The 25133-nt window shown below is 39.5% G+C and overlaps 1 protein-coding gene across 1 annotated transcript in view; it reads right to left on the minus strand.

Moving 5' to 3' along the window:
• CHST11 (carbohydrate sulfotransferase 11) overlaps window positions 1-25133 on the minus strand; it is a 176854-nt gene that overhangs the window by 88094 nt on the left and 63627 nt on the right. Inside the window, exon 2 of the mRNA XM_062569538.1 lies at window positions 11922-12007. Coding sequence (XP_062425522.1) covers window positions 11922-12007 — 86 coding nt within the window. The remainder of the gene's footprint in view (window positions 1-11921; window positions 12008-25133) is intronic.

Raw genomic sequence — 25133 nt, forward strand, 5'->3', positions numbered from 1 at the left:
GATATGCCAAGCAAGGGACAAAGGTGAGATGCTTATAAAATTCCACCAATCCACCTGGCTGCATATTAGCAGCTGCATAATTATGCAATCATAAGAAGGATGCACGGAGAGATCTGTTACAGTCCTTTTGAAAACAAAGTCTTTCTTATATTTACATCTCAGCCTCCCATGACTTTTCTGGAGGTTGTTGGAGATGAGGTCGCAGGTCCTGCACTGCTTATTTTCTCTCCTCCCCCACCTTTTTACAAAAACACATGGCCTGGCCTGCTTTTACACTTTCTTGACACAGAATCATTTTTCTGCATTCCCAGTAAAGCTATACTGCTTTTTACAAATATGAAAGATGACACAAAGCTCTCTTTCGCAGCTTACACAGATAAAAATCTTTTCTCTTGTCTGGTTTGCTTCTGTACTAGTTGACTAAAACTAAATGAAGAAATAAGAACATGCTTTTTTCAGAAGAGAAAAAAGTCTCTACTCCCTATCTGCATTGCCATCGCCTGTCCACCCTCTTTCTCCCTGGCTGGCTATGCTTTCTGACAAAACTATGACCATAAACCTGAGTGGCACCTCATGTAAAAACAAGTTAAACAGAGAGGCATGGGAGAAGGGGTAGAGCTGGAGACACTAGACTGAGAAGGAGACTTCAGGATTGGAAGCAGTGGGGAGAAGGAAAGACAAGAAGAGGAGAGAAGCAATCTTTGGCAAGGGAACAACCTAACTCCCATATGCACAGCTGCGAACTCAGCAACAGTTTTTTAGCCAAAGCAGATAAAAGCAGCTGCACAGAGAGGTGGAACCATTCCTGTCCCTTTGCTTACACACTTGGCTCATTTCTGGGTTAACATTAGAGCACTCAGCACATGGCATAAGTGAGCTCTACAAGGCTCTTTGGGAGCTGGCAATTACTCCACTCTGTGCCTCATGATATACCAACGTATCGCTAATGCAAAGACTTCTACAGTTCAAAATTTACCTTTGAACATACACAACCACATATTTGTGCATACGCATTGCATTAGCTTTAGCACTATCCTGAGGCCTTGCCACAGGCCAAGCCCTACCTGAGCTAGAAATGGTGCAGAAACAGGCAAAAGTCTCTCTGCAGACTCACATACTTGCTTCAGGGAGAGAGTATGGTAGAGCACCCAGATTCTTCCGATGGAGACTCAGATCAGCACCAAACCATGCACAAACAGGAGTTCACCTATTAAAAGGTGGGAGAATCCTACAGATACAGGATTTATCCACTTAATGACAGCATACCCTTGCCTGAAAAATGTGATGAGGTTTCTAGCTTGTAATAGGTGGCATTTAAATGCAAGAAGGTCCAGACAAGGGCTTTTGTAGCTCCAGACCTACGGGGAAAAAAAAAGGAAGGGAAAAGCTTGTGCTGTGCCTACATAGAACACTCAAAATAGTAAATTCTTGGCTATTATTTTATAGAGTGATGTCACTGACACAACAATCTCCTAAAGTAAGAAAGCAGCAATTGTGGAAATACCTAATACTGCATCTCACCTTCACCACAGGGACATCCTTTCAATTTACATTAAGACAGACATTCCGCTTTGGAGAAGTTCCAAAGATTTTAGCTTCTCTTTACCAGTTCAATGAAACATTTCTTTTTCTCCTTCAGCTGAGCTTATTATGAATATTTAATGTATCAAAATGAACTGAAAGCTACCACTGTGCATCTGCTCTTCAGCTTTCTATCCATCTATTGACATCAAGGCTTAGTTCCCAAAATATGACATTGTATTTACACAGCAGTACAGCTAACCTCGTCAATTAATGTTTCATAAGTAAAATGTATGCATGGCAAAAGCCAAGCATGGTTTGAATAGAAGAAACTGTCTTCTCCCAGTTAGAGAGATGTCTTTGTTACTTCTTGATGTCAATTCCCCATGCCAGCTTGTACGTTCATCTTATGTCCTCTAATTGAATTAATACCTACTTCCTCTCACTAATCCCCAGATGCTTGTCCGAAATGATCTAAAAGACACTGCCCACACTTACAGGGAGGAGGGAAAGATCTGCGTTAGGGCATCAGTTTGATAGCTACAGAGGCTTACTAATTTGCTGTGCAGTCAGGCAGTCTCAGTGCAATTATGACCAAGGGAATATTGTCATTTTTTTTATTTCTTTTTAGAAGCTTGATGTAACATTTTGCTTTTAGTTCTGGGTTGGAACCACACTCAGACTACTGTTCAGATGTGATTTAAGATCGAAAAGAAAGGAACACCCCTTCCTGGATTTTCCAGGCACCAGAAATATACATAAATTTCAGTGCACTGTAAGTTTGCCAATTCTCTTTGGTTTGGCTGTAGTCATTTCACTATTAGAAAAAAAAAATGGGCATCCTTTCAGCATCAGCTTTACACTCTTCAGCATTTTCTAGTACAACAGAATGTGTGGAATGGTGAAAAAGAGAAAAAACAGTCTCTGTAACTAGGGCTCCCTTCTGTTCTGCAAGACCCAGACCAGATCTTTTAGTTGCAAGTTTTGCTGCTTTACAGCCTGTGAGTTTTGCCCTGTTCCTCTCTAATACAATTAGAATATTCTCGGCCTGAAGAGAACACAGTTTTGTTTTAATTTTGCTCTCCTCATTTTTCCACCAATTTTCATATCCTCCTGCCAACATACAAATCATATATGGTAAGATCCTATCCACACTAGTACCTAAAATTGTATTACAAGTAAGCTGACCAACAAAGATCTACTGCAGTGGCCCCACTATGATTGATATTGTATTATTCTTCTAGAGAAAAAAGGGCATACACAATACAAACACTACTCTGGCTGTGTTCTAGCACCGTACAGTTACTACCCGGTAAAAATCTATTTTTTCCCTTTCTTTCTAAATCTCTTCTGTATCAGTAAGAAGCAAGGTCTGAAAGCTGGTGAATAAAAGCAGTTTAAGTGTGGTTGGCCCAGGTGATGATTACCTAAATAACTGATTTTTCAATCTGATCGTTAAGCAGGCAAACAAAGAATTATGTCAAACAACTAGCAACTAGGCTGTTTTCCGGTACCTGGGCATGTGTTCTCCTCTGCTTACAAAGGTTCGGCTCCCCAATTCTCCTTTCTAGGAGAAAGCCCTGGCCACCAGCAGTGACAGCCTGGGTCACCCAGGTTCATACTTCTGCTTCAGTGAATTGTTAATTACTGTTGTTGCGACGGTCTGAGGATATCAGACAAACAAGATTTATAGGGCAAGGTACTATTTTTCATTGTTTACTTTATTAGATCAACAGACAAGCACACAAGCTCTTCATAGCATCACAGCTCTTACTCTATTATAGCATCAAATCATCACGACAAGAGACTTAATAAAGAGCCTGTTAGCCTCACAAGTTGCTCATTTTTTCTATTTAGCTACAAAAAGTGAGAGCAGCAACAGGAAAGAGTGAAAGCACTCACAGCACTGTCTCTCTTGTGTACATGATTTGAACATCCCACTGAGAAGTGAGAGATGCAAAGTCAAATCATCTTAAGCCCACCACTAGTTCCTCCAGCAGATCTAAGACTAACTCCAGGTTAACTTACATGTTTCCCAGGTTATACTGCTGGAAGAATTCAGCCCAGATTCACAGCTAGTTTCAGTCATCCCCGTATTTTAACAAATGACCTTTTTTTGCTCAGCCACTTTTGTTCAGTGGCTGGGGAGGAAGTGTGCACTAAGGCATGCAGAACAGATTAGATTGCAGCACCCAACTCTACCCATGTTACAGCTCTTCACTGGCACAGACTTCAGGAAAGAAAAGACTTATGTGGAAAGTATCATTAAATAATCTTTGCTTGGCTTAACTCTTCACACATTTGTGCAAAAACTCTAGCCTGCCTCCCAGCAGTGCCATATTTCCTTAGTACAGTACTGCCAGAATTCAAAGTGGCTTCTGTAGCCACATATTTCAAAGGGCAATAGTTTAATTTTGCTTTGTCTACAGTATTTACAGAGCAACAATTCTGAGTCTGTGTGTACATAAATAGACAAAAAAAATATTGCACTTCTACTGGAGAAAGCTCTGGTCATGTGCAGCTGGTTATATTACTGAGGTAATTTGTATTGCACAGAGCTAAAAAGTGCATCAATAAATATTAAGGGTCAGTTCACAAGACATGATGTGTTGCATCAGATACCATAAGACTGTAAAAATTTGACTTGGGGAATCTAATCTCTTGAAAATAATTGCGAATTTTACCATTCCTCTTGTGCTTCTATAATACTAAAGTTAAGTTAGTAAAAGAGAATTACAAGTAACAGTACCTAGTTTTTACATGTCTATCTTCTCTCATTTTTATAATTGTGTCTATTAGGATACATTACAGCTCATTAGGGAGAGAGAGTTTGTAGCTAAGCTCTGGGTTTAGAGAAACTGTCTTTCCCTGTACAAGCAGCCTGTGATTCTGCTGCACAGACTTAAGAAACCTCTTTGATAGCAAAAACTGCAGAAAAAAAATGGCAGATGTTTAAACACACACAGTTGTGACCCTTCACACAATGGAGAAAGCTGCCAAAAAAACACTTACACCAGAAATAACTGAGAGGGTACAGTGTGAATAATTACAAGGTCCAGGCTAAGAACCCTGGGATACAGCTGTGTAGCTGGTGAGGCTGGAGTGCTTGTGGATGCACTCTGCCTCTGCACGAGCAGGTGGCAGAAACACATGCTTATCACATCAATTTGCAAACACAGGTAACGTCCCTCTGCCCTTTGCCTCCTGATCCTGCCAGCTGCCATGGTCCTCTGCATTTTGAGGTAAGATTATCCAAGGCTTCTGCACTGCTGGTCAAGTTAGTATGTAATTTTCAAGTGGAAGGAAGAAAAGGAAACAAACTCACAGAATGAGGCAGGTGTCCTGTTCAAACATCATTCAATTCAATCAAGAGTGCTGGTTCATTTACCAGAGGCCCGAGTCAATCATCTTTGCAAGAGCCTTGCAAAGGCTCTGGGTCAGAGCGCTGGAGCCCTGAGGTCTTTTCTCCACCCAGATGGCCAAGCGCTTGTTTAACAGGGAATCTAACATCACATACAGATATCTAGTTTTGATAATTGTCTTATCCTCTTTCCTCTCCAACATATACAACCCTTTTTGTTTTGGACATATCTCACACCTTGTTAAGCCTTTCTTCTCATACCTTTAGACCTCTAGAAAGCCTTAATGTTTAAACTTGTAAACTCTCAAAACAGTAAAATATGACTCAAGGACTGGGAGAAATTAAAAACAAATATCTCTGTTCCTCTGTTTCTATTGGGGAAATCAGAGCTAATTTAAGAGATTATTGTTTTTTTTTTTTTTCATTTCATGTAGATGAGTCTTTTATTAAATACAGGTGCAGAGAAAATCATCCCAATGCACTGTGGTAACTTGAATGAGCTTATCCTGGGGCTAATTCTAGCCTTAAAAGCTGGTAGTTACTGTACATACCTGCCTGATTAATTCCTCTTGACTTACAAAGGCATCCATCATGTCAAAACAAATGATCTACAAAGCACACTGTACCTGAAACACCCCCCCAAGTCACCTCCTTAGCATCTAAAACAGGCTCTTACCATTTGTAATCAGTAATTAATAAAGCATTCTCACTAGTGTAATTCCTCTGCTAAGGTTAATGTAATAACTCATCCTCAGCCAGCTGCTGTTTTACTACCTGCAAGCACGATGCTAGGTAATGTCTTTGCATAAGAAGTCATCCATGGAGTAAACCAATTACCTCCTCTTTCATCAGCAGGTTTTTGCTGCTGCAAGAGAGAATAATTAGATATAATGCTGTTGTCTACTAACAGGATTATGTACCTAAAGTTTGGCACTGTATATTGACTTTTTCCTACATCTCCATTCTGTATCTTTTCCATTAATGAGTTTTTAATTTATCATCAGTCAAATACTGTGATTATGAGCTGCACTTACCAGGCTGTTGTTACATTGATAAGTCTGCCTATAAACATCAGTAACAATCACACAATGTATGTCTTCAATACTGGTAGAACTTTCAGGCCATTTCTTACGCTCAAGAAGGACACCTACACATTTATGACTATTTGTCTCAACTGCAAAGCACCAATTAATTCTAACATAGTGTTCTTTAGATGAGCTGCATTATTTCTTGTGTCACAATGTTCGCATCAGAATATCTACATAGCTGTGCCTGAGAGAAAATAAGGCAACCAAAATGCATACATGTGAAAAGAGAAGTGTTAGCATACAGCACTGATGTGCTATCCTCTTGTCTTACTGAAATCAGTAAGTAACTAGGGAGAACTAGGCCTTTGTTTTTCAAAAAGATCACTATAGTAATTGTTTGGCATCTCGGGCATTTCTTGCATGAGCTAGCTGATAAAGACACAGCTCTGGTTCAGGAAGCACATGAGCCAAACACTGCTGGGTGCTGGCAGAGTATCATGAGATGCTTACCCATCCTGTAGTCTGTCTTGGCCATCTGTTGCCAGAGACAAAACACCAGGTGAACCAGACCTTTCATCTTACTCAATATACCTGCTCTTTCATTCTTCTATTTCTGAAAATGAAATGCCCTAGCACACAGTAGTGAACTGCATGCTATCAGTGCCTCAGGATCATGAAGGGCAGAAATATAAATTTCTAGCATTTCAGCATTTGATTCAGTGTGCCATAGACAATGTGTACACAGAGCTCTGACCACAAAGCTCACCACAAAGCTCCATCTAGGAACTAGTACAGTTGCCCACTGAGTCATACTGGTGAGTGCAAATCAACTGAAGACAGAAAATTACCAACTCAGATGGAAGTCAAGTGATGTGGCCTGAGTTAGGCTGATACTTGCTGATCCTATCCAGACACTCTGAGCCACAATTAATCATGCAGCACCTCCAAAAAAGGAGCACTTGCGGCCTGAGGTGAACAACTATATGTAAACATGGCCTGCAAAGCAATACTTTCTTCTGTTCACTTGGCAGAATGGAGGCAGGAGGGAAGGGGAAGTGGAAGTAATAAAAGAAATGGCTAATTTTAGAATGACTGCTCTAAAACAGTCCAATACAATTTCCTACCACAAAGGCAACGTGAGGCCCACAGCACTGACTCACTAGATTTAGGAAATCACTGGACATCCTGGCTCCAACTACACCAAAAAGCAACTTCCTAGAAAGGCACCTTCTCAACAAAAAATAGACATATTTGAAAAGGAAGGCAACAAATGAGAGACAGTTTGACCCCTAGTGAAACAGTTGTATTAACTCACAGATTCAAGTTAGGTAATGTCAAACTAGAAACTGAAACAAACTCATCCTCGGGACAGGGATCCTAGTGGATACAGGATGGTCATCTCTGTTGTGCGTCTCTCAATAGTCTAGCTATACCTGTACCTAGCATGCTCTGATAATTAAACATAACTTTTGACAACTAGAAGATAATTTCTAACCTGAAAAATGCAATTATTTTCCATTCATTTTACACTTGGTCTATTTTGTCTTGCAATTTCTTGTAATTTGGTAGTACCTTCACTGCACTGAACAGATCAATGTCAACCACTAATGTGTACAAGCCTCAGATACAATGTTGGTCAATTCGGAACTCTTGGCAACTTTAAGCTCAATGGGCTGATCCACAATTACCTGTTATTTCTGGAGCAAGGAAGCTGTACTTAGCCATGCAAATTACAAGACAGTTGCATGTGTGTCTTCTAAGAATACATCTTGCAAATATTTGTTTACCCATGTTTTTAAATTCCTGGGGTTTGGAATACAAAAAAACAAATACATTGCAAATGTATGTCACAGCCCTACAAGGTTCTTAATCTGTTTTCAGTTACATCTATATTCTCCCCTTTACTACTTTCTGTGTATTGAATCTTCTTTGTCTTTCAATTATAACTAGGAGGGAGAAGGAAAATAGTTCTGCTTAATGAAGATCCAAATTGGCTTTTGAACAAATCCAGTAAAGAAATGGACCATTTCATCTCTCAAAATTTGCTACAGATACCTCTGCACCCTGTTAGTAAACCTCTAGCTGAAAATAAAAGAAAAACGAACAAGATAATAGGGTCTCAGAGACCTGCTGCACAGTTTGCCACGTACTTAGGGATCACAGCTTGGAAATTCACTTATTCAGTGTAAATCCAGTTCAGTTATATTGACTTTTCTTCCCCTCACGGTATATTACTGCTCATGAAAAATCTTGCAGTGAAAGCTCGAGAGAAGAAATCTTTTGTCCACACACAAATGCACTTCTCACAGCCTGCCTGCTCTTTTATAACAGGCAAAAGAGTTGTTCCTACTTCTACAGTAATCACAAGGCCAGGCACTCAACTAAGACATAAATAACAGGGGCTTTGTCACAGGAAGTCCTTTGGCTCTAATTCAGTGCTATCTACACCCGTTTATCTTCTTCTTCTCCATCAAACACATGAACAATTACAATCAGTCCACAGAAAATTTGACTGCAATTCTAACATTCAGCTCCTACAAGCCACCAGACCACCCTTTTAGTCACCTCCAGATTATCACTAGATTTGAATTCACTCAAGCCAAACTTTTCTTTTCTTTTAACAATCATTTACCAAGCCAAAAGGATGGCATTTCCAAACAATTCAAACAACTCCATAGAAGGAAACAAAACAGGGCAGGATCAGAGAGGCTGTTATATGTCAACACAGTAAATACACTTAACCAAATCCTCAGCTGGTGTAAATCAACCTCCTTCCCTCTGGTTTTACAAGGGCAATGCAACCTGATGTTGAACATGTAATTCAAAAACTTCATTTAGGTTAAAACTATAGCATTTTAAATTTTAGAGATTATTGACCCAATCCTGGCCCCTATTTCAACTGATGAACAAATTCTCATCTCCCTTGATAGGGAACAGTCAGGAACTGACCCGGGAATAGGGAACATTTGTAGCAACACTGCATGCTAGGATATAAGGTCTCTTATTAACATTTCAAAACAAGGACCACATGAAGCCCTCTCCCTTGCTCATCTCTCTGCGGGGTCCTGGTGACCATTCCAAGAAAAGGAGTAGCAGGAGTTACAGTAGCTTACAGTGCTGCCTGCACAGGGAAACCTGAAGCATATGAGAGTCACAGCACGCTTTGCACTCTACAGCAGAGGGTGTTGAGCCAATGCTGGATTCTCCTGTTACTAGATCATGTAAAAAACATGCACATTAACACATTAAATATTTAGTTTCCTGCCCTTAAAGAATTACAACTGCACCTAGCCTGTAGTAATCCAAAGCCACAGCTTCAGGGCATCTTTCAGTGGCTTAAGTCTGGTGTTTGAATTACACAAATTCCCTTGAACTACAAGGAGAACTACAAATGCCTGCACAATCAACTCAGCTCAGCTACCCCTCTGAAGCACCAAGACTGGATACCAAACTGTTCCTGTGACTGCACACATATTCATGAGAGCCTAGGAGAAAAACAGGAGTTCACAACACCAGGAGTCCTACAGGTTCTGATAGTCAAGTGTTGAAGACCAATTGGTGTTTTTACTATTTATATTCATAAGAACTAGACTTGTCCTATTTCCCTTGGCCAAAAATGTCTTCTCACATGTTTATTATATTGACCTCTGAGCAGACTGTTACAAATGGCTTATCATATCTGCTTCAGCAAGGAAAAGAAAGATTAGGAGTCTGATATTTCCCCTCACACTACCTACAAGTAAATTCTTGAGGGCAAGGGCCCTGCTGCCAAAATGCAGGCCAGTCTCTTAATCTGCCACCTTAAAAAAGGTGAAAGAAACATTTCTGTGGGTAAAAATGTAAGAAGAAAAACAACCCACACATTTGAAGACTCTTGAAGAAACTTACTAGGAGTGATCTCCAGTTCATTGCCTTACACCTCAGCCTCTACCCACTGCCTTTTCTTGTTACTGTTTTCCCAAAATACATGCACTTGCCTGCTTTATGTACCAGCAATTCAGAGTCTGCTAGTCCCTACTGTACTGAATGCTGGAGGCAAAGCCCCATCCAAAAAGCATCCAAATACAAGCCTATCACAAACAAAATTCAAAGCTGATAAGAAGGAATGTCAGTGAAGTGATGGAAACATTTTGTGTGTGAGAAACATCATCTGCTTAGTTCAACATCAGCTGTAAGAAATGCTGCTCTTACTCAAACCTTGATTTTCTGGCTCCCTCCTAAGAGGGTCCGGTAAGGCTTTCTAAAGCTTTACTTAGTCAGGCACGCACAGAGGAAGGAGAGGCAGTAAAGAGCTGCCAGCTGCATCCTCTGCCTCAGGAAGCTCAGGAAATCTTTGAGTTCACCAAGCCTGCAGTGGCTCAGGGATTTACAGTCCTTCAATGCACGGAGACACTCTTTTCACAGAATCATAGAGTCAGTAAGGTTGGAATGGACGTCTGGAGATCATCTAGTCCAACCTCCCTGCTCAGCAGGGTCACCTACAGCATATTAGACAGGGTTGCATCCAGGCAGGCCTTGAATATCTCCAGAGGAGGAGACTCCACAACCTCTCCGGGCAACCTGTTCCAGTGCTCTGTCACTCTCACAGTGAAGAAATTCCCCCTCACATATTCTTATGGGATGACCTTTAATGATGGTAATACTAAAGGAGGAGACGCACTGCAGACCTCAGAATAATTAAATGCTCAACCTCTTCCACCTCCTTCATCAGCTCTTCTCTAAACATCTAAGAAGCTTCTTTAAATCTTTAAATTTAATCTTCGAATTATTATTTTTCCAGTACAGTACTAGGTTGTTCCTCTTCATGGCTTTCTCGTGCAACTTCCACATAAGCAATGCTAACTCCTCTAACAGTCAATAAAGGCCAATATGCTAGTATGATAAACTCATGTTCCCGTCCATGTACAGAATTCGAATTGAATTAAAAAGTCAGTCTGTGTTCATAAAAACAACACTATTGAGTAAATGGAACTTTACTACCCTATGTAACAGACATCACATATATTTGGGTAGTTGTCAGTTCTTCATAAATACACTTAAAATCACTTAGACTTCATTTTGCACACTATATAGTGATTCTCTTCATAATCAAATAGTATTTAAAACATTTACTGCCTTGTTAAATCTAACAAGTCAGATTTATTGGGATAGTCACTTTCCTTAATAGCTAATTTAGTAAAACTCAATGTATTCATTGATGTATAAATATATAATAGGCAGTTGTTAAACCTTACTAAATATGTTTAATAGTCAGCTGGCATTTTCTCTCAATGGCGGTACTTCCTCTCAGTTGCCAACAGGAAATACTGTTCTTGAATGCGCCAATTCAACCCACATGCAAGGAATAAATTGATCTATAGGAGCAAATGGGGGCACAAAACTCAGATACTTTCCTGTGCTAGGTGTCACAAGAAAAACTCTGGCTCAGATTACAGTCAGCTCCCATCAAAGCCATCAGGTGTCAAACAGCACATAGCAGAAGGAAGAGTGTGAGCAACTGTGTCTGTCTGGACTTCACAGAGGTAATGAACTGGGACAGAAAGGTCATTTGGTATTTGAAAGTCATATAAATGATATCTTTAAATTATTATTGCAACTTATTGTCTCACTGCACTCACTGCTTCATGCATATCATATTGCATTCTCTCTCCCTACCCTGCCACTCTGCATGTTGATCAACAGATTAAATTATGATGCCTCATCTTCTAGCTTGGAGACATAAAAAATATTCTTTTCAGGCTTTTAGACACCTAAAGAGCACTAAAAAAGAAAGAAAAAAAAGTAAGAGTCTGCATCATTTGATAACTAAAAACCTTTAAAAATCATGCCCTTTGCTCAAACTGTAGAATTTTACGACTCAACTCCTGGTCTCATGATCAGTTTTTGAGGTTGAAGGCAGCTACTGCATTGACATGAAAAGAAATTAAACCAAACCAAACCACCTCTAGGGAAAGAGAGACTGTATTTGTGCTCTAGGCTGGAGAGTTTGATCATAGCTACAAAACACTCACCTGGGTGGGATTATACAGCTCCTGGAGTGGGCTTCTGGATCCCTTCCGACAGCAAATGTCCATCCCAAATGGATTTCTACGCATTACTGCAGGGGAAAATTGAAATGAATACAGGTTAGCAATATTTGCTAGATGTAACCAATTACAATACCTACAGCAAGAACAGACTTTCTAACAAATCAGGGGACTCCAGAGACAGTGTTGTGTCTTAAATTCTTATTTTTACTTTGCCTAGAAAGGATGTGAGAGCAAACCCTTGCTCTATCACGAAAGCTGCTAAAATGAAACTCTCCTTTGGTTTCCCTCTTACAAAAGCTGTCAGTCAACAACTTCCAGTTTGGATGCCCCAAAATTCAGGTATAGGCACCAAAGCAAAAGAGACCTGATTTTCAACAGTGCTAGCCACCTCCATCTCCAATTGTCATAAGAGCCGGATGAATTCCTACAACGAGCAATTCTGGGAGGCAACCTGAGTCCCCCTGAATCTAAACACTGATGTAACACAGGATCCTAATATTAAGGCATCTAAATTTAAGTCTGTTGACCTATAGCTCCAGTTTCCCATAGAACAAACATTGAGCAGTACACAATGCACACACAAACCAACCATTGCTGCACTTTCCTGCTCCAAACTATATTTTGCTCTACATATTGCAATTGAATATTTGACTAATCTGAAAATCAATAGACACTACGTTAGTCCAGTCAGATGTAAGTAGGTATTCAGACTAGAGGCTTTGTCAAAGGGCTGATTAAGGAGCATTTTGGATTCTTAGAGCTGCCAGGGAAGACCCTGATCTGAGCTCTGGCAGCCACAGAGTGCATCAGTTTTCTGGCCACAAAAGGTCTAAACTAGAAGTTCAAAATCAGAAGTGTAAATCAGAAGCTGAACAGCTCTAATCACCCTCTACAGTCACAGGGGAAAATTGTAGCCGCTTGCTTGTCTTGCTGGTCTCAAATGGCCTGAACCACCCTCTGGACATCACCCTCTTCCCCAGCTTGCTCTGTGATCCACAGAGGGAGCACCAGGGAATCAGACTCCAAGCACGGGCATCTCAGCCAGGGGAAATTCATCTTGTCAAGGTCAAATTAAGATGCAATGAAAAGAAAAGAGGAGATTTATCCTGGTGGGAATCCAAAGGCATTAAGCAGTCAGGCACACTTTTATCAGAGGTTGCCACACTTCACTATAAAAAACTACTGAGGTGTCCTAAAGTAATGGTTCCAAACTGCACCACTTGTGGTAATGATATTGCAGGCTTCAGGCCAATAATTAAAGAATACAGTCACATAACTTTTAATACAGAGAGCTAGTATTTAATATACAGTCATAATTGATATGTCAAGTAGTATGAACAGGGTAAAGTCTCTGCAGAGTTAGGATATTGTACGCAATTTCAATCTGGAAATATAATAGATTCCTTCAGTCACTTCATATTTAGTTTTAAATTAGAAGGTAATTATCTAATAAGGTGCCATGTTGCTTTTCCTCTGAGCAAATAAAAGATACCATGGGTTTTATAATAGGACTCAGATGTGTAATGCTTAGTAAACAAACAGGCTAAATGTTTTGACCTGCTTCACTACTAGAATAGTAGATGATCTTACAGACTGTAATTCTAATTTACACGTTTGATTAACTTCTGAGCACTTTTAGCCATGCAGCCAAGCATTGTGATTGCTTAGTTTTTGTACTAATGTGCCTTTTCTAAAGTTAACTTAAAAACCATTTAAAACAGTTAAAACGTTAGTAACATTTTGGCACAAGTTCTACCAACTTCTAGTGTTGGGAGGTGGTTTTAGGAGGGCGGAAAAAAAAACATTAAAGAATGGATATGAGCCATGCATCCAGCTGTTATCCTAACCAAACAGCTCCAGCCCCACTGTATTCTTGTGCTAGGCACAGCATTCAGGGCTGCTTTGAGAATCCTTTGGTAGCTCCTTCACCCTTGCAAGAACTCCTTCCAAAACAGAGCCTTCAATTCAGCCACAGAACACACCATCGCACAACCCCTGTAACTTCCACCTTTTCTATCGAAAATCTTGACGTTAGGGTGGGAGGAGAAGAGAGGGGGCAATGTTTCAGTGTATCCAGGTCATTATGTTTTGATTAACCAGTATTTTGGAACACTGATTCTTTGTTCCAAAACGAACAAGAATAATTCTAGTGTGTCGTTCTCTAATTTATTACTTCACTTTTCTATTCCATTAAATACAGTAAACAGTAACATGCATAAATGTATCCCTTCCTGCTTCATTTAACCAGCAGGTATCAACACAGCAGCACTTTATATGTGGCTGTAACAGTCATAAAGCTTAAATTATTTGCACATTGTGCAAGATTTGATTCCCAAATGTAAACAAACAAACAAAAAAAGCCAACTGTCCCCTTTGCAAAAGCTAAATGTTAATGTAGGACCTTAATCACAGAAACCATTAAATCTTTATTTTATGATTCCCAATACTATTTAATTGGTTTATTAAAGCCAATAAAGCCTTTAAAACACAACTGTGGAGTTAGCATAGCAACACAGCAGCTTAACACAGCGCCTGGCTCCCTGTTTATCAGTGCCAGTAATAGCACACACACTGATGCAGCATAATGTATCACCTCTGTGCACACCTGGAAAATATCTGTCCTTGAGATTTAACTGTAACATTGGAATAAAAGGAAATACTCCCCTTCCAAAGCAGAAATCCCACTCATACCTTTTGCAGAATTGTCTCTAGGCAAAAAGCTATCAGGAATATTCATGTATAATTGAGAACACTTTCTGCCATGCCTATGGACAAATTCACCTCTCCAGCCTCCTGCATCCTGTCTTCTATTCTCAGCTTCTCCAAAGCTGAGAATGATGCCAGTGAGGTGACCTCTTTGGCCTGAATCTCATTTATAGCAATCTGCAGTAAGATACCATGGATGCTAACTGCAGTTATACCAATTCCACCAACACTAAGGCTCCTTCACACCATTGTGATAATAAAAATTACAAAAAAAAGTTCTCTTTATCTTCACTGAACCTTCTTATTAACATAGTAAATACCTAAATTTACATTTTATGGCTTGGGCTGATCTCCATACATAATTATAGTTAATTATAATCTAATGGTAAGTATTGCATATGCATAGCTCCATGGACTGATTAAAAGATCACATTCATGCACAATAAATGAGAGGCAGCTGAAAACAGCAGATAGCGCCTCAAATGATTAAAGAGTAGTGTTAATACTGCAACTACAGAAAACTCAACAATCCAGTTAATTTGGCCAGGACTGTGAGCAACTAAATAAATTGTTAGTTGGCTATTTAAATATAAGCACTATATGGGCATGATATTTCTTCCATCTTCAGAAATGATCTGTCCAAAATGCGATGGGGGCCCATCTTGTTAAAATCTGTGCGATCACTGTTAATTAATGTAACAGCAAGCCTGGAAAGGCTGTTAGCTAGGCACTAAATTTAATTTTCTCAAAAAAGAAAGATAAACAGCCTTACTGAATTGAAAGTTTATCAACATAATAATCACCTCTATATACATATAGGGCTCTCCTATGTATGTGGTATGTGCAGACCTTAAATTATCTCAGAGGCATGCATGTACAAATTTAAAAACTGTATTTAGACCCACTAGTCTAAATACAGAGAAGTAATTTAACCTATGAGTCACATCACACTGAGCACATGAACACAGTGCTCTTTAGTTAAACCTTCTTCCAGTATCTGCTCAGAAAAAAAGTGCAGAGGTTTTGCCACTGCTCTGATCCATTAGACAACTATTAGTTAAAATGCAGATCCCCCAAATTAAAAATATCATTTGGAAAGGCATAGTTTGAGAGCATATTGAGAGTTTTCAAATGCCATGCATCACCATCCAGGCCAGGCAGCCTTTGAACCTCCACCTCCAACCATGGTCCAATTACCCATGCCTTTGCAAGCAGCTCCTCCCCAGGCCCTGATTCTTGGGTGGCAGCAGCACAGAAAGCACGGTTACAAATAAGAGGCCACATAAATGTAACTTCTGCCTCTCCCTATCAGGAGTTGCAGAGAAGTTGAGAGAGGGGACATAGTGACATTTTTCTAGGGGAGTGTTCTTGCTCAAAATAAACACTAGAACTATCCAGAAAGATGAAAAAAATGGAAAAATCATATGAAACGAGACTCTTAGAGACTTAAACACCCAAAAGCCCAATTTTTCACAAAGCATCAGAAGGGCAAGTGAAACCATTCCTCATAAGCCAGGGTTGGATCAAGGAACAAAGGATGCTCTGCAGAAGAGAGCCACACAAAATAATTGTCACTTCTCTCATTGCTGCTACCAAAACGAATAAGTGACATTTGAAATGCTGAGTGCATGCGTTCAGCAGCCATCCATATCACTACTATCCTGCAAGCAAGTAAATGTCAGATGCTTCCATTTCTGAGATGTCTTTAGAATAAAAGTTCTCTGATTGATATCCAGCAACAGTTTTCCTACTCAGCAATGTTTAATTTACATGATTTGTAATATTCTAATAACTTTTTTGCATTTATTTTTTCTTGCCTTGCAAACCGGAAGTAATCTCTATTCACTGCTTCTTAATATTTGAGAAAAGTTCTGAGGAAACATTAATATTTAATTTTTCATTACACTGGTCCAAAGTACAAAGCTAAAATTCCCTGGTGCAGCATTACTTAAAACTGATATACATAATTCATTCTATTTTAGGGTACAAGTCATTTCACTGTGGAAAAAATGCTAGATGTGGCATTATTAGCAGTGTGTGGAAACTATAGGTTGAAGCTAAAACCAACCAAAAGCAATAGCAGTCCCACTTAAATAGACTTCAGAGATTTTAGAGGTAGGTAGATAACCAAGTCTTGTTTTAAGGAAAAAAGATATACATACACATGACTGAAATATTTTTTAAACTGAATTCTCTACGAAATTCTCCATGAAAGGCTGAAATTTGACAGCCTGCTTGTTTATTTTGGGCTGAATACACTCTTTTGCCAGCAAATACTGCTGTCTAACTGCCCCGATTTTCAGGCCAGGGTTAATGCTTTCCACAGAGCAACCTCTTCTTGACAGTGTAACAGGAACATAAACTAGTGTAATAGGAACGTAAGCTAGTGCCTCCTACTGCAGCCTTAAACAAATGAGTAAAGGCAGAAACTCCATCTAAACATCCTCTATCGGACCGAGACCAAAAATCTGCATAATTTGGCCCAAACTAGATAGTGGCATCAAAACCATGACTTACATTTTTAGCATCTCCTGTGTTTTACATCAGTTACTGTCCTCATAAGCTTGCTTGTTTTTTAAAGCAAATCAAAAATAATTCAGTTATAGCCATACTGAAGGTTTAGAGATTCTCTTGGGCTGAAAACTAAGACATGGTTTGACTTCCAGTCTCTAACACATACGTCTGCTGTGATTCCAAAAGCAGCAGGGAAAAATATATTTGCACGTGGGTATGCAAGGTGAAGCACTCAAAGACACATTCAGATATTGCACTAATACCTAGTCACACTTCTGTAAATGATTTTACAAAGCTTCTCCTCCATCTGTATTGCCAAGAACTGTTTTGGGGGCAACTGAATATAAACCAAACATGGCTTAATCTGGCAATCGTTTGCATGTGTGACACTCTTGAAGCATGCAAACACTCGGGGGAAAGTTAAAATAAATCAGAGAGTGATTGCAGGAACCCGGCTTTCTTTCAAAGTTTGTCAGAGGCTCTTGGGCAGAATTTGTTGTGATTTGGAAAATTCTGCCTTTCAGATACCTCGTTAAAATCATGCTGAACAAGCTTGTCATTAGCAACCGGCTCGCTCTGCTTTTTTCGGCAAAGCCAGCCTTCCGCAATAACTTACAGAAATCAGCTCTGTAAGGCATCACTTTAGCCCAATCCAAACCACGAACAAAATCAGAAGTTTGGCAACAGTAAAGATTACCGCATTTCAACCTTCACTAAAATTCCTACAATCCTTTCCACGGACTCATCACGCAAAGGGAGCTGAACACTGGTAAAGGGTTAATTTTTCATCATCAACCACAAGCACTGGGAGCTGCAAACCTTGTTAGGCAGCGGGCAGCTCCGAGCCCGAGTAACACTGTTCTCCCAGCAGTGATTTTTGACCGCTAATCTTTCAGCAGCAGCTCACAAGGGTTTACTGATAGTAACATTTTGTGGCCTTTTGGTCCTTGTGATTCACTACATCCAGCTGAAGATTTTAGAGGGAATTATTGGTTCTTAATCAGGAGACTACTGGTACAAGTATTTATGGCAAAATTCCCGTCTGTCCTCTTTCATTTCCTTAAGGCAAAAACGTAGCTTGTTTACTGGAGCTTGAGAGATCTATTTTCAGAGAGTAAAAAAAAACAAATTAGGTATTGTGTATGAGCCTGCCATAGTCTTAAGGGCAGAGAATGGAATAATACTTACACTCTGCTTTAACATAGCACCAGATTTTGCCGTACATCACACAGTAACTAGCAGCACAAGGTGTTATTCAGTGCGAGAATCAAGCAAAAATCTGTAATCAGAGCACCTTGACATGCATAATGCCAATGCACCACGTGGAAAAACTAGAGACTCAGGTCTCTATAGACAGTGGTAGATGCTGTATGTTGGCAGCAAAAAACAACCCCCAAAGGTGGCTCTTCTAGAGCTCTGATTGAGGAACGGCGATGGTTTATTCTGGGTTAGCAATACTGGCTCATTGACTCAGCATGTCCACTCTACCCTGCTCTGATTTTTCCACTCCCACTCATCTATTGGAGGACCTAGTAAAATAAGACTGTGGAGGGATACAATAAAAAGTAGTAAAGGATGAAAAATGAAGAGGAGGTCAGCACCTCAGTGAACTGATTATGTCTGGCCCGAGCACCAAAGCCACTAAGGCTTTGGTTAAGGGACCGTGGGACAGCAAAGTAACTGTCTTCAGTTTACAGAAGAGCAGAGGCACAGGGTTAAAGACATGCAAAAGCAGTTACTAATGGTGGAATTCATTTTAAGCAGGGAGATGTCTACTCTACGCCACTCATTTAAGCTCCTCTGCAATTAATAGGGACACTTTCCCATGAGTGAACCTCCCATAGATGACTCACCTCATGAGCCTAAGGCTGTGACGAAGCAGTCTCTGGAGGTAGCTGCTGAGCTTTTTCCACTGACCAAACCAAATGAGCTGATTAGACTAAACTGCTAACTTTTAGATGGTTGAAGTTACATGAAATAAATCCTGGCACAGCAAGGAAATGAGGCTTAACTCTCAGTTTCTAAGCTCTAATCACTAATTACAAAGGTTGTAAATGCCCTCCAAAGAATAGAGAGATATTTAATTACTTTTTACTTTAGACAGGTTTCCAGAAATGAAATTGTATTTTGACCTGTTTGTTCTCAGATTAACATGGGAATGGGTTTAATTGGGCACAGTGGGAAAGTTCATATCCTTGAGTGAAATTATGTAAAGACTTGGATCCTGGACAACTCTACAGACATTGCATGTGGCATAAATTAGCAAAACATCTTTCCCATTAATGAACAATAAGAAATACTGGAAAAAATACTTTAAAATGTTAATCCATACAAAATTTCATCAGAAGTCTCATCAAATTATTCACAAAACTGTATCAAGAGACTTCCCCAGAGGCTTAATTCCTCACATCAGGAGAGCTCTGTCTTGCTTCTCAGTACGTGCATACACACAAACTGCTTTTAATGGAGCAAAGAGTTTTTGTGAATGCAAACTATTACACTTGTCAGAACTTTTCTGACACTTTTGTTTTTACTGATAGGAAATGCAGATTTACTGACATTAAGGTACTCCATGGGACTAATCTGAATGAGCCACCAAATACCTCAACTGCTGCTCCTCTCTTGCTTAAGTTTGCCCAAGCTGACTCCATCCACTAGCAATGCCACTAGAGCTGGAGGTCCTAGAAAGCTGATCAGAGGGGTCCACTTAAATTGTCCTAGTATCGTATCTACGTCTTCATAAGTTAAAAAAAAAAATACCCTCCACATCCACAGATAAAAAAAAATTCCCCTTCTTTTTTCCCCAAATATAATTTTTTATCTAGGAAGTAAGAAACTTTAAGGAACTCAGTCCAGCGTTAACAGTATGTATTCCATGAACAAACACATATGTAATAAACGTGCATGAAGAAACGCTGTTTTCGGAAATTCGAAACACGAATAAAAGCTCTGGTCGTTATACCTTTTCCTACTGTTCATGACAAGCGAGCCATGTTTTTTGTCAAATAAGACCACAATAACCTGGGGAGGTAGGAAAACTTCTACAGAAGATACAGAGGTTTCCAAACATGCTGTGCCCTCATTACCCTGATCTCCAGATACTTGTTATAACTCTGCATGCAAGTGTATCTGCCTTTGGGCTCTCTTTATAACAAAGAACTGACTATTCTACTCTGTTCTTCTTATCAGCTAAACTTTGAAGCCTATAGATAGCCATAGATATCCCACCTCTCTGAGATAAGTTCAAATGAAAACTACGCAAATATAGGTCCACCAAAGCCTACACTTACATTGTCTTAAGAAATGAGAAGGTTGATTTTTTTCTTTGCATTTCCCACCACTTCCATAATGCTGCCAACATCAGTCTACTTAAACACAATATATGAACTTGCTCAAAAAAGAAAGAAGAGAAAAACCTTTAAAGGAGGAAGGTTTCTTTAGAAAGCTATAATTTTGAAAGCATTTATCTTGAATCACAGTCAAAATGAGAAAGACAGATGCTGCAGCTGCAGTCTATTTGAGCTACTATTTCTTTGCTGCTCATCAACAGATGTGCAAAGATGAAATACAATCATGTTTGCTGTGGATATACTAGAAAGCACAGCAAGTCTTCTTACAAGCCAAGCAGAACAGAAAATAAAGCTGCAGCAGTCCTTTTAACCCAGAACAATTAAATGCTCAAACTTTTAGTCTCAGTTTGAACTTTAGGGAGAAGTACTACATGTGTGTATATATATACATGCACACCTGATGCAAACAGCAAGGAACAGAAACAAGTGATTTCTGTTCTAATGACTCACAACTTGTCCAGACGGACAAAGATTTATCACCTCTGAAGCAGTACCCTGTGCATTTTTAATGTGATCACAGCCTCTTGATACTTTACTGTGATTTATAAACAAGAATTTTCTTTACAAAAAAAAGAAGCACTAAACCATTTGCTAAGCAGGAAGAAAATATGCAATCCCTCAGTAATCACTTCCAGAGCAATCATTCATTATGTCAAAGACGATTATGACTGTAGCTTCTTGGGTAAGTAGATGAGCTCTTACAAAATAAGGATGCTATCTCTTGTGAAGGTCAAATGGCAATGTTAAAAGGAAAAAAGTACTGCAGACAGTAGAGGCCTGACTCTGTGATTTCCAGAATATCCTGACTAATGATTAATACACAGCTGAGCTTTGAGGTCTGACCCCCTCAGGAGAGTTTATTCTGTTTAACGCTTCTAAACTCTGAGTAGCCCGAAGGCACAGAGAAGCAATCAGCTCCATTGCCAAATCTTTTCTTTTTCTAACAGTTTATCACCTGGGCTGATGGGGATCAGAACAGGTCCAGGTCCGCACAGCATTACAGAGCCACATGCAGTTCCCCTGACCAGCTCTGCGCTTGCCTGTGCCTCCATCAAGCCATGGGAGCTCTCCAGCTCTCTTACTTTCTTGCAGTAAAATATGTAAACTCAAAAACTGAGACTAGGAAGCTGCTTTCACACACTGCTCTCTATGCTAGCACTGAGCTGTGTGCAGATAATACTGTTTTCATATGTAAGAATCCCCTTATGAGGCAGTTTATTAAATATTCCAAACCACAGACTCTTCAAAACATTTTACATATGAATAGGACATTTCCAGCTCCCATAGACCCACACCACACTTTAGCACATAGAAGAGTAAAATACACATTAGCACTATAAAACTTCATCTCAATTAGCATAATCTGTATTTCCATTATAGAGCCCAGCTTTATAGCCAGCCTCGGGTGAGGTACTGAGCACTTTGGATCTGCCTTTCTCTAAGGGGAAATTCCCCAAACACAAGAAACCCATTCAGAGCTGTGCTTGCCTGGAATGTATAAGCTTTCAGGGGCTGCTTATCTTTCAGTAGTTCTGTTCCTTTTCTCCATCTCCTTCTGCTGCTCCCATCCCTTCAATGAGCTCAATTAAAACCCTGTGATGTATTTCATCTACATAGATGCTACGCTGCCGGGCCTCACACGTACCCAAATGCATGGGCAAGCCACACCAAATCCATCTGCTGAAGGCACATCCAAGAGTAAAAAGTAGTGAATGAGGAACGTGGGATCTGAAGGAACTACACTGATTTAAATACTTTCAATGAAAGTATTTAACAGAGAATCAAAATAGGTGGCGATTAACAAAAGACATGGTCTGGTCTCAGTACCTGGATAGACTAAAAGCTTGAAACCGAGACTCTTTCCCAAACATTAGCAATATGCCACACAGGAGGCACAGTAATATATGTTAGGTAACGCTACAAATTACTTTATTATGGATTAAACAGGAATGAAGGAATATCACTGCATTTAGAAGTTCAGATTATGAGGCTCCAGAATATTGGATACCTATCTGAGCTTTATTGGTATTAATAATGTTTCAGAATCAGCATCCTAAAGAATAAGCTCTGCTTTTGGTCATTAATAGCCTGCAAAGGCATTGTCAGATTTCTAGCAGATTTTGTAGCTGGTGATTAGTAATATCTAAAATATTGGATCACTTCAGATAGCATGATTCTGAAGGAGACAGACGACAAACTGCTAGACAGAACTGCAGCTTTTAGGTTTTTCCATAGGAAACAAAATTTGTTCTCTCGCTTGTGTGCTCTCATGTGGAGAAGAGCAGGGAAAGCTGGACAGAGAGAAAAAAGGGAATGCATCCTTATGAGGATACCATTTACTTAGAGATTTCTTCACAGAAGGGTCTCTCGAGACATCTGAGGAGTGAAAGACTGATCCAGTCTGTTATCTCCCCCAGAGAAGAAAAATTTTGCAAGCAAATATACTGTAATGTATTTATTAATACCGACCTATTTTCAACTTCTCTAAGTACCACATAAAGCATTAACAACCAGAACTCAGGAAAAGAGCCCCTGTCTGTCTCTCTCCTGCCCTCACCATAGCTCTCCATCACCACTCTCTCTCTCCCTTGAGATACCAGCAGCAATCTCTCAACAGGACGTGTGCCAAGCCTGCTGGAAACCTTGCCTTAAGAGACCTTCTGGAAATTTTCTCATTTTGAAAGTTTACAAGAAAATCACATACAATACAAAAACTAAACGGGAGAGAAAGTGAACTTGATATTTCGAACCCTCTGGGTTGAGTAGTGTGATGGTTCATGCTATTTCTCATTTCCTTACAACTGGTTCACACAACTATATAATTTACCAGATGCTAAATCCCTATAAAATAACCCTCAACACATACAAATTCAAACCTTTGGATAACAGCTTCCAGCCACTAGATCTTGTCACGCATTTACCTGCTCCACACAATCTTAATTCTCTCTTCCACTCAGCATGGATATCTGTCACGATCAGGTCACTCCCTAATTTTCCATCTCTCTGCAGCATATTTTCAAGTCACTTTCTCACTTTTCTTGCTTTCTTCTGAACACGCTCGCATTTAACAATATCGCTGCTGAAACCAGGACCCTCCAGCATGATCCAGTAACACAGCAGAGCTTACAGCAGTACCCACACAACGAGTTCCCCACTCCAGCTCTTGATCCCACCTTTACACAGCCTTGGTGGTATTAGCTCTCCTGTTGCACAGGGAGCAGGCAAGTCAGCAGATTAACCATCAAGCCTGAAAGCTCCCTTTTAATAGAACAGTGACCTCTGCCCACTAACCATCACCTGGATTTTATTGCTCTACACATTCACTCTTACTAAAATTCATACTACGTGTTGTTACTGAGCTTACTAAGGAATCCAGCTCTGTATTAATGACTTGCTGTTCTCCTCTTCTGTTCATCACTGCACAACTTTTGCATCCTTTGCAAATTTGGTCAATAAATAAGAGCTTTTAACTAGTGTCAGGCCAAAATGTGTTTTTTAAAGTCAGTATCACAGGTCCTGAGTTAATATGCATTCATTTGTCAATTTAACTTTTGATTTATTCATTTGGTTTATTCAAATGCACTTGTATAAGTAATTCTGACATTCAGATAGTCCTATCACATCTAAACAAAGAGGGACATCAGCTTGGACAATTCATTTTGCAGTAGTTATTTGTGGAACACATTCAGGTTAGGTGTCCATCTTTAACTTTGCAGGGCTATGGAAATAGCTTTTGTGATGAATCAGAGTCTTGTTCTCAAGTCTGGGTGGGTTAATTTTGTTACTAGTTCTTGCAAGCTGAAACAGAGAAACTATATTTTAATTGAAATTAAAATAAAAGTTACAATTTATCTGATGCTTTCTCAAGCCACAGAGATGAATGGCATATAGAAACGACCTTCAGGGAGCAATCTGAATGCTACTGCTTTGGGGGTTATTCTTATGTTTTATGCTGAAAATTCCATTTGTCTGGATTAAATATTCATCAGCTGTTATCAAGGAGGCATATATAAAATCTGTGTTAAATAATAAAATCCCACAAGTGAAAAACTTATTTGATTTCACATTTACAATAAAGGGTTGTCACATATTACCTCCCTCTAAGCTGAGATGAATCACTTCGGCTCCATGAATGCAAATAGACCTCTCTGTTTCTCCGTGAGCTAAGACTCACACCTGAACTATCTATGGAAAAAGGAAGACTTACTTAGATCGACTGTTTGAGTCCTCAGCAGTCGAAGCATTTTATTCTGTTGGGAAGGATGCCATTTGTGCGCACACGTGCCGCTATTCATGTGGGTAAGATACAAGTGAGTATAATGCAAATATATGAGTGAATGTGTACATGTGTGATTGATTTTGACATAACATACCAGTGTCTTACTCATCATCAAATACTGGTACTATTTATTTTGCAATTACTTCTTTTTTTAGTTTTTAACATACTGCATCATTTTTACTGTTCAAATCCAACAATTATATTTTATTATCATTTTGGTTTCTCTTTCCCTTCTCTATTTTTTCCTCCTTTCTATTTCATGAGGCTGAAGTCTTGAATAATACTCAGAAAAAAGAGCAATGTGAACTCTTCATCTAATGGTAGTCTTTTACTCAGTAACCCCTC

The sequence above is a fragment of the Rhea pennata genome, chromosome 1, assembly GCF_028389875.1.
Source record: "Rhea pennata isolate bPtePen1 chromosome 1, bPtePen1.pri, whole genome shotgun sequence".
Taxonomy (NCBI): domain Eukaryota; kingdom Metazoa; phylum Chordata; class Aves; order Rheiformes; family Rheidae; genus Rhea; species Rhea pennata.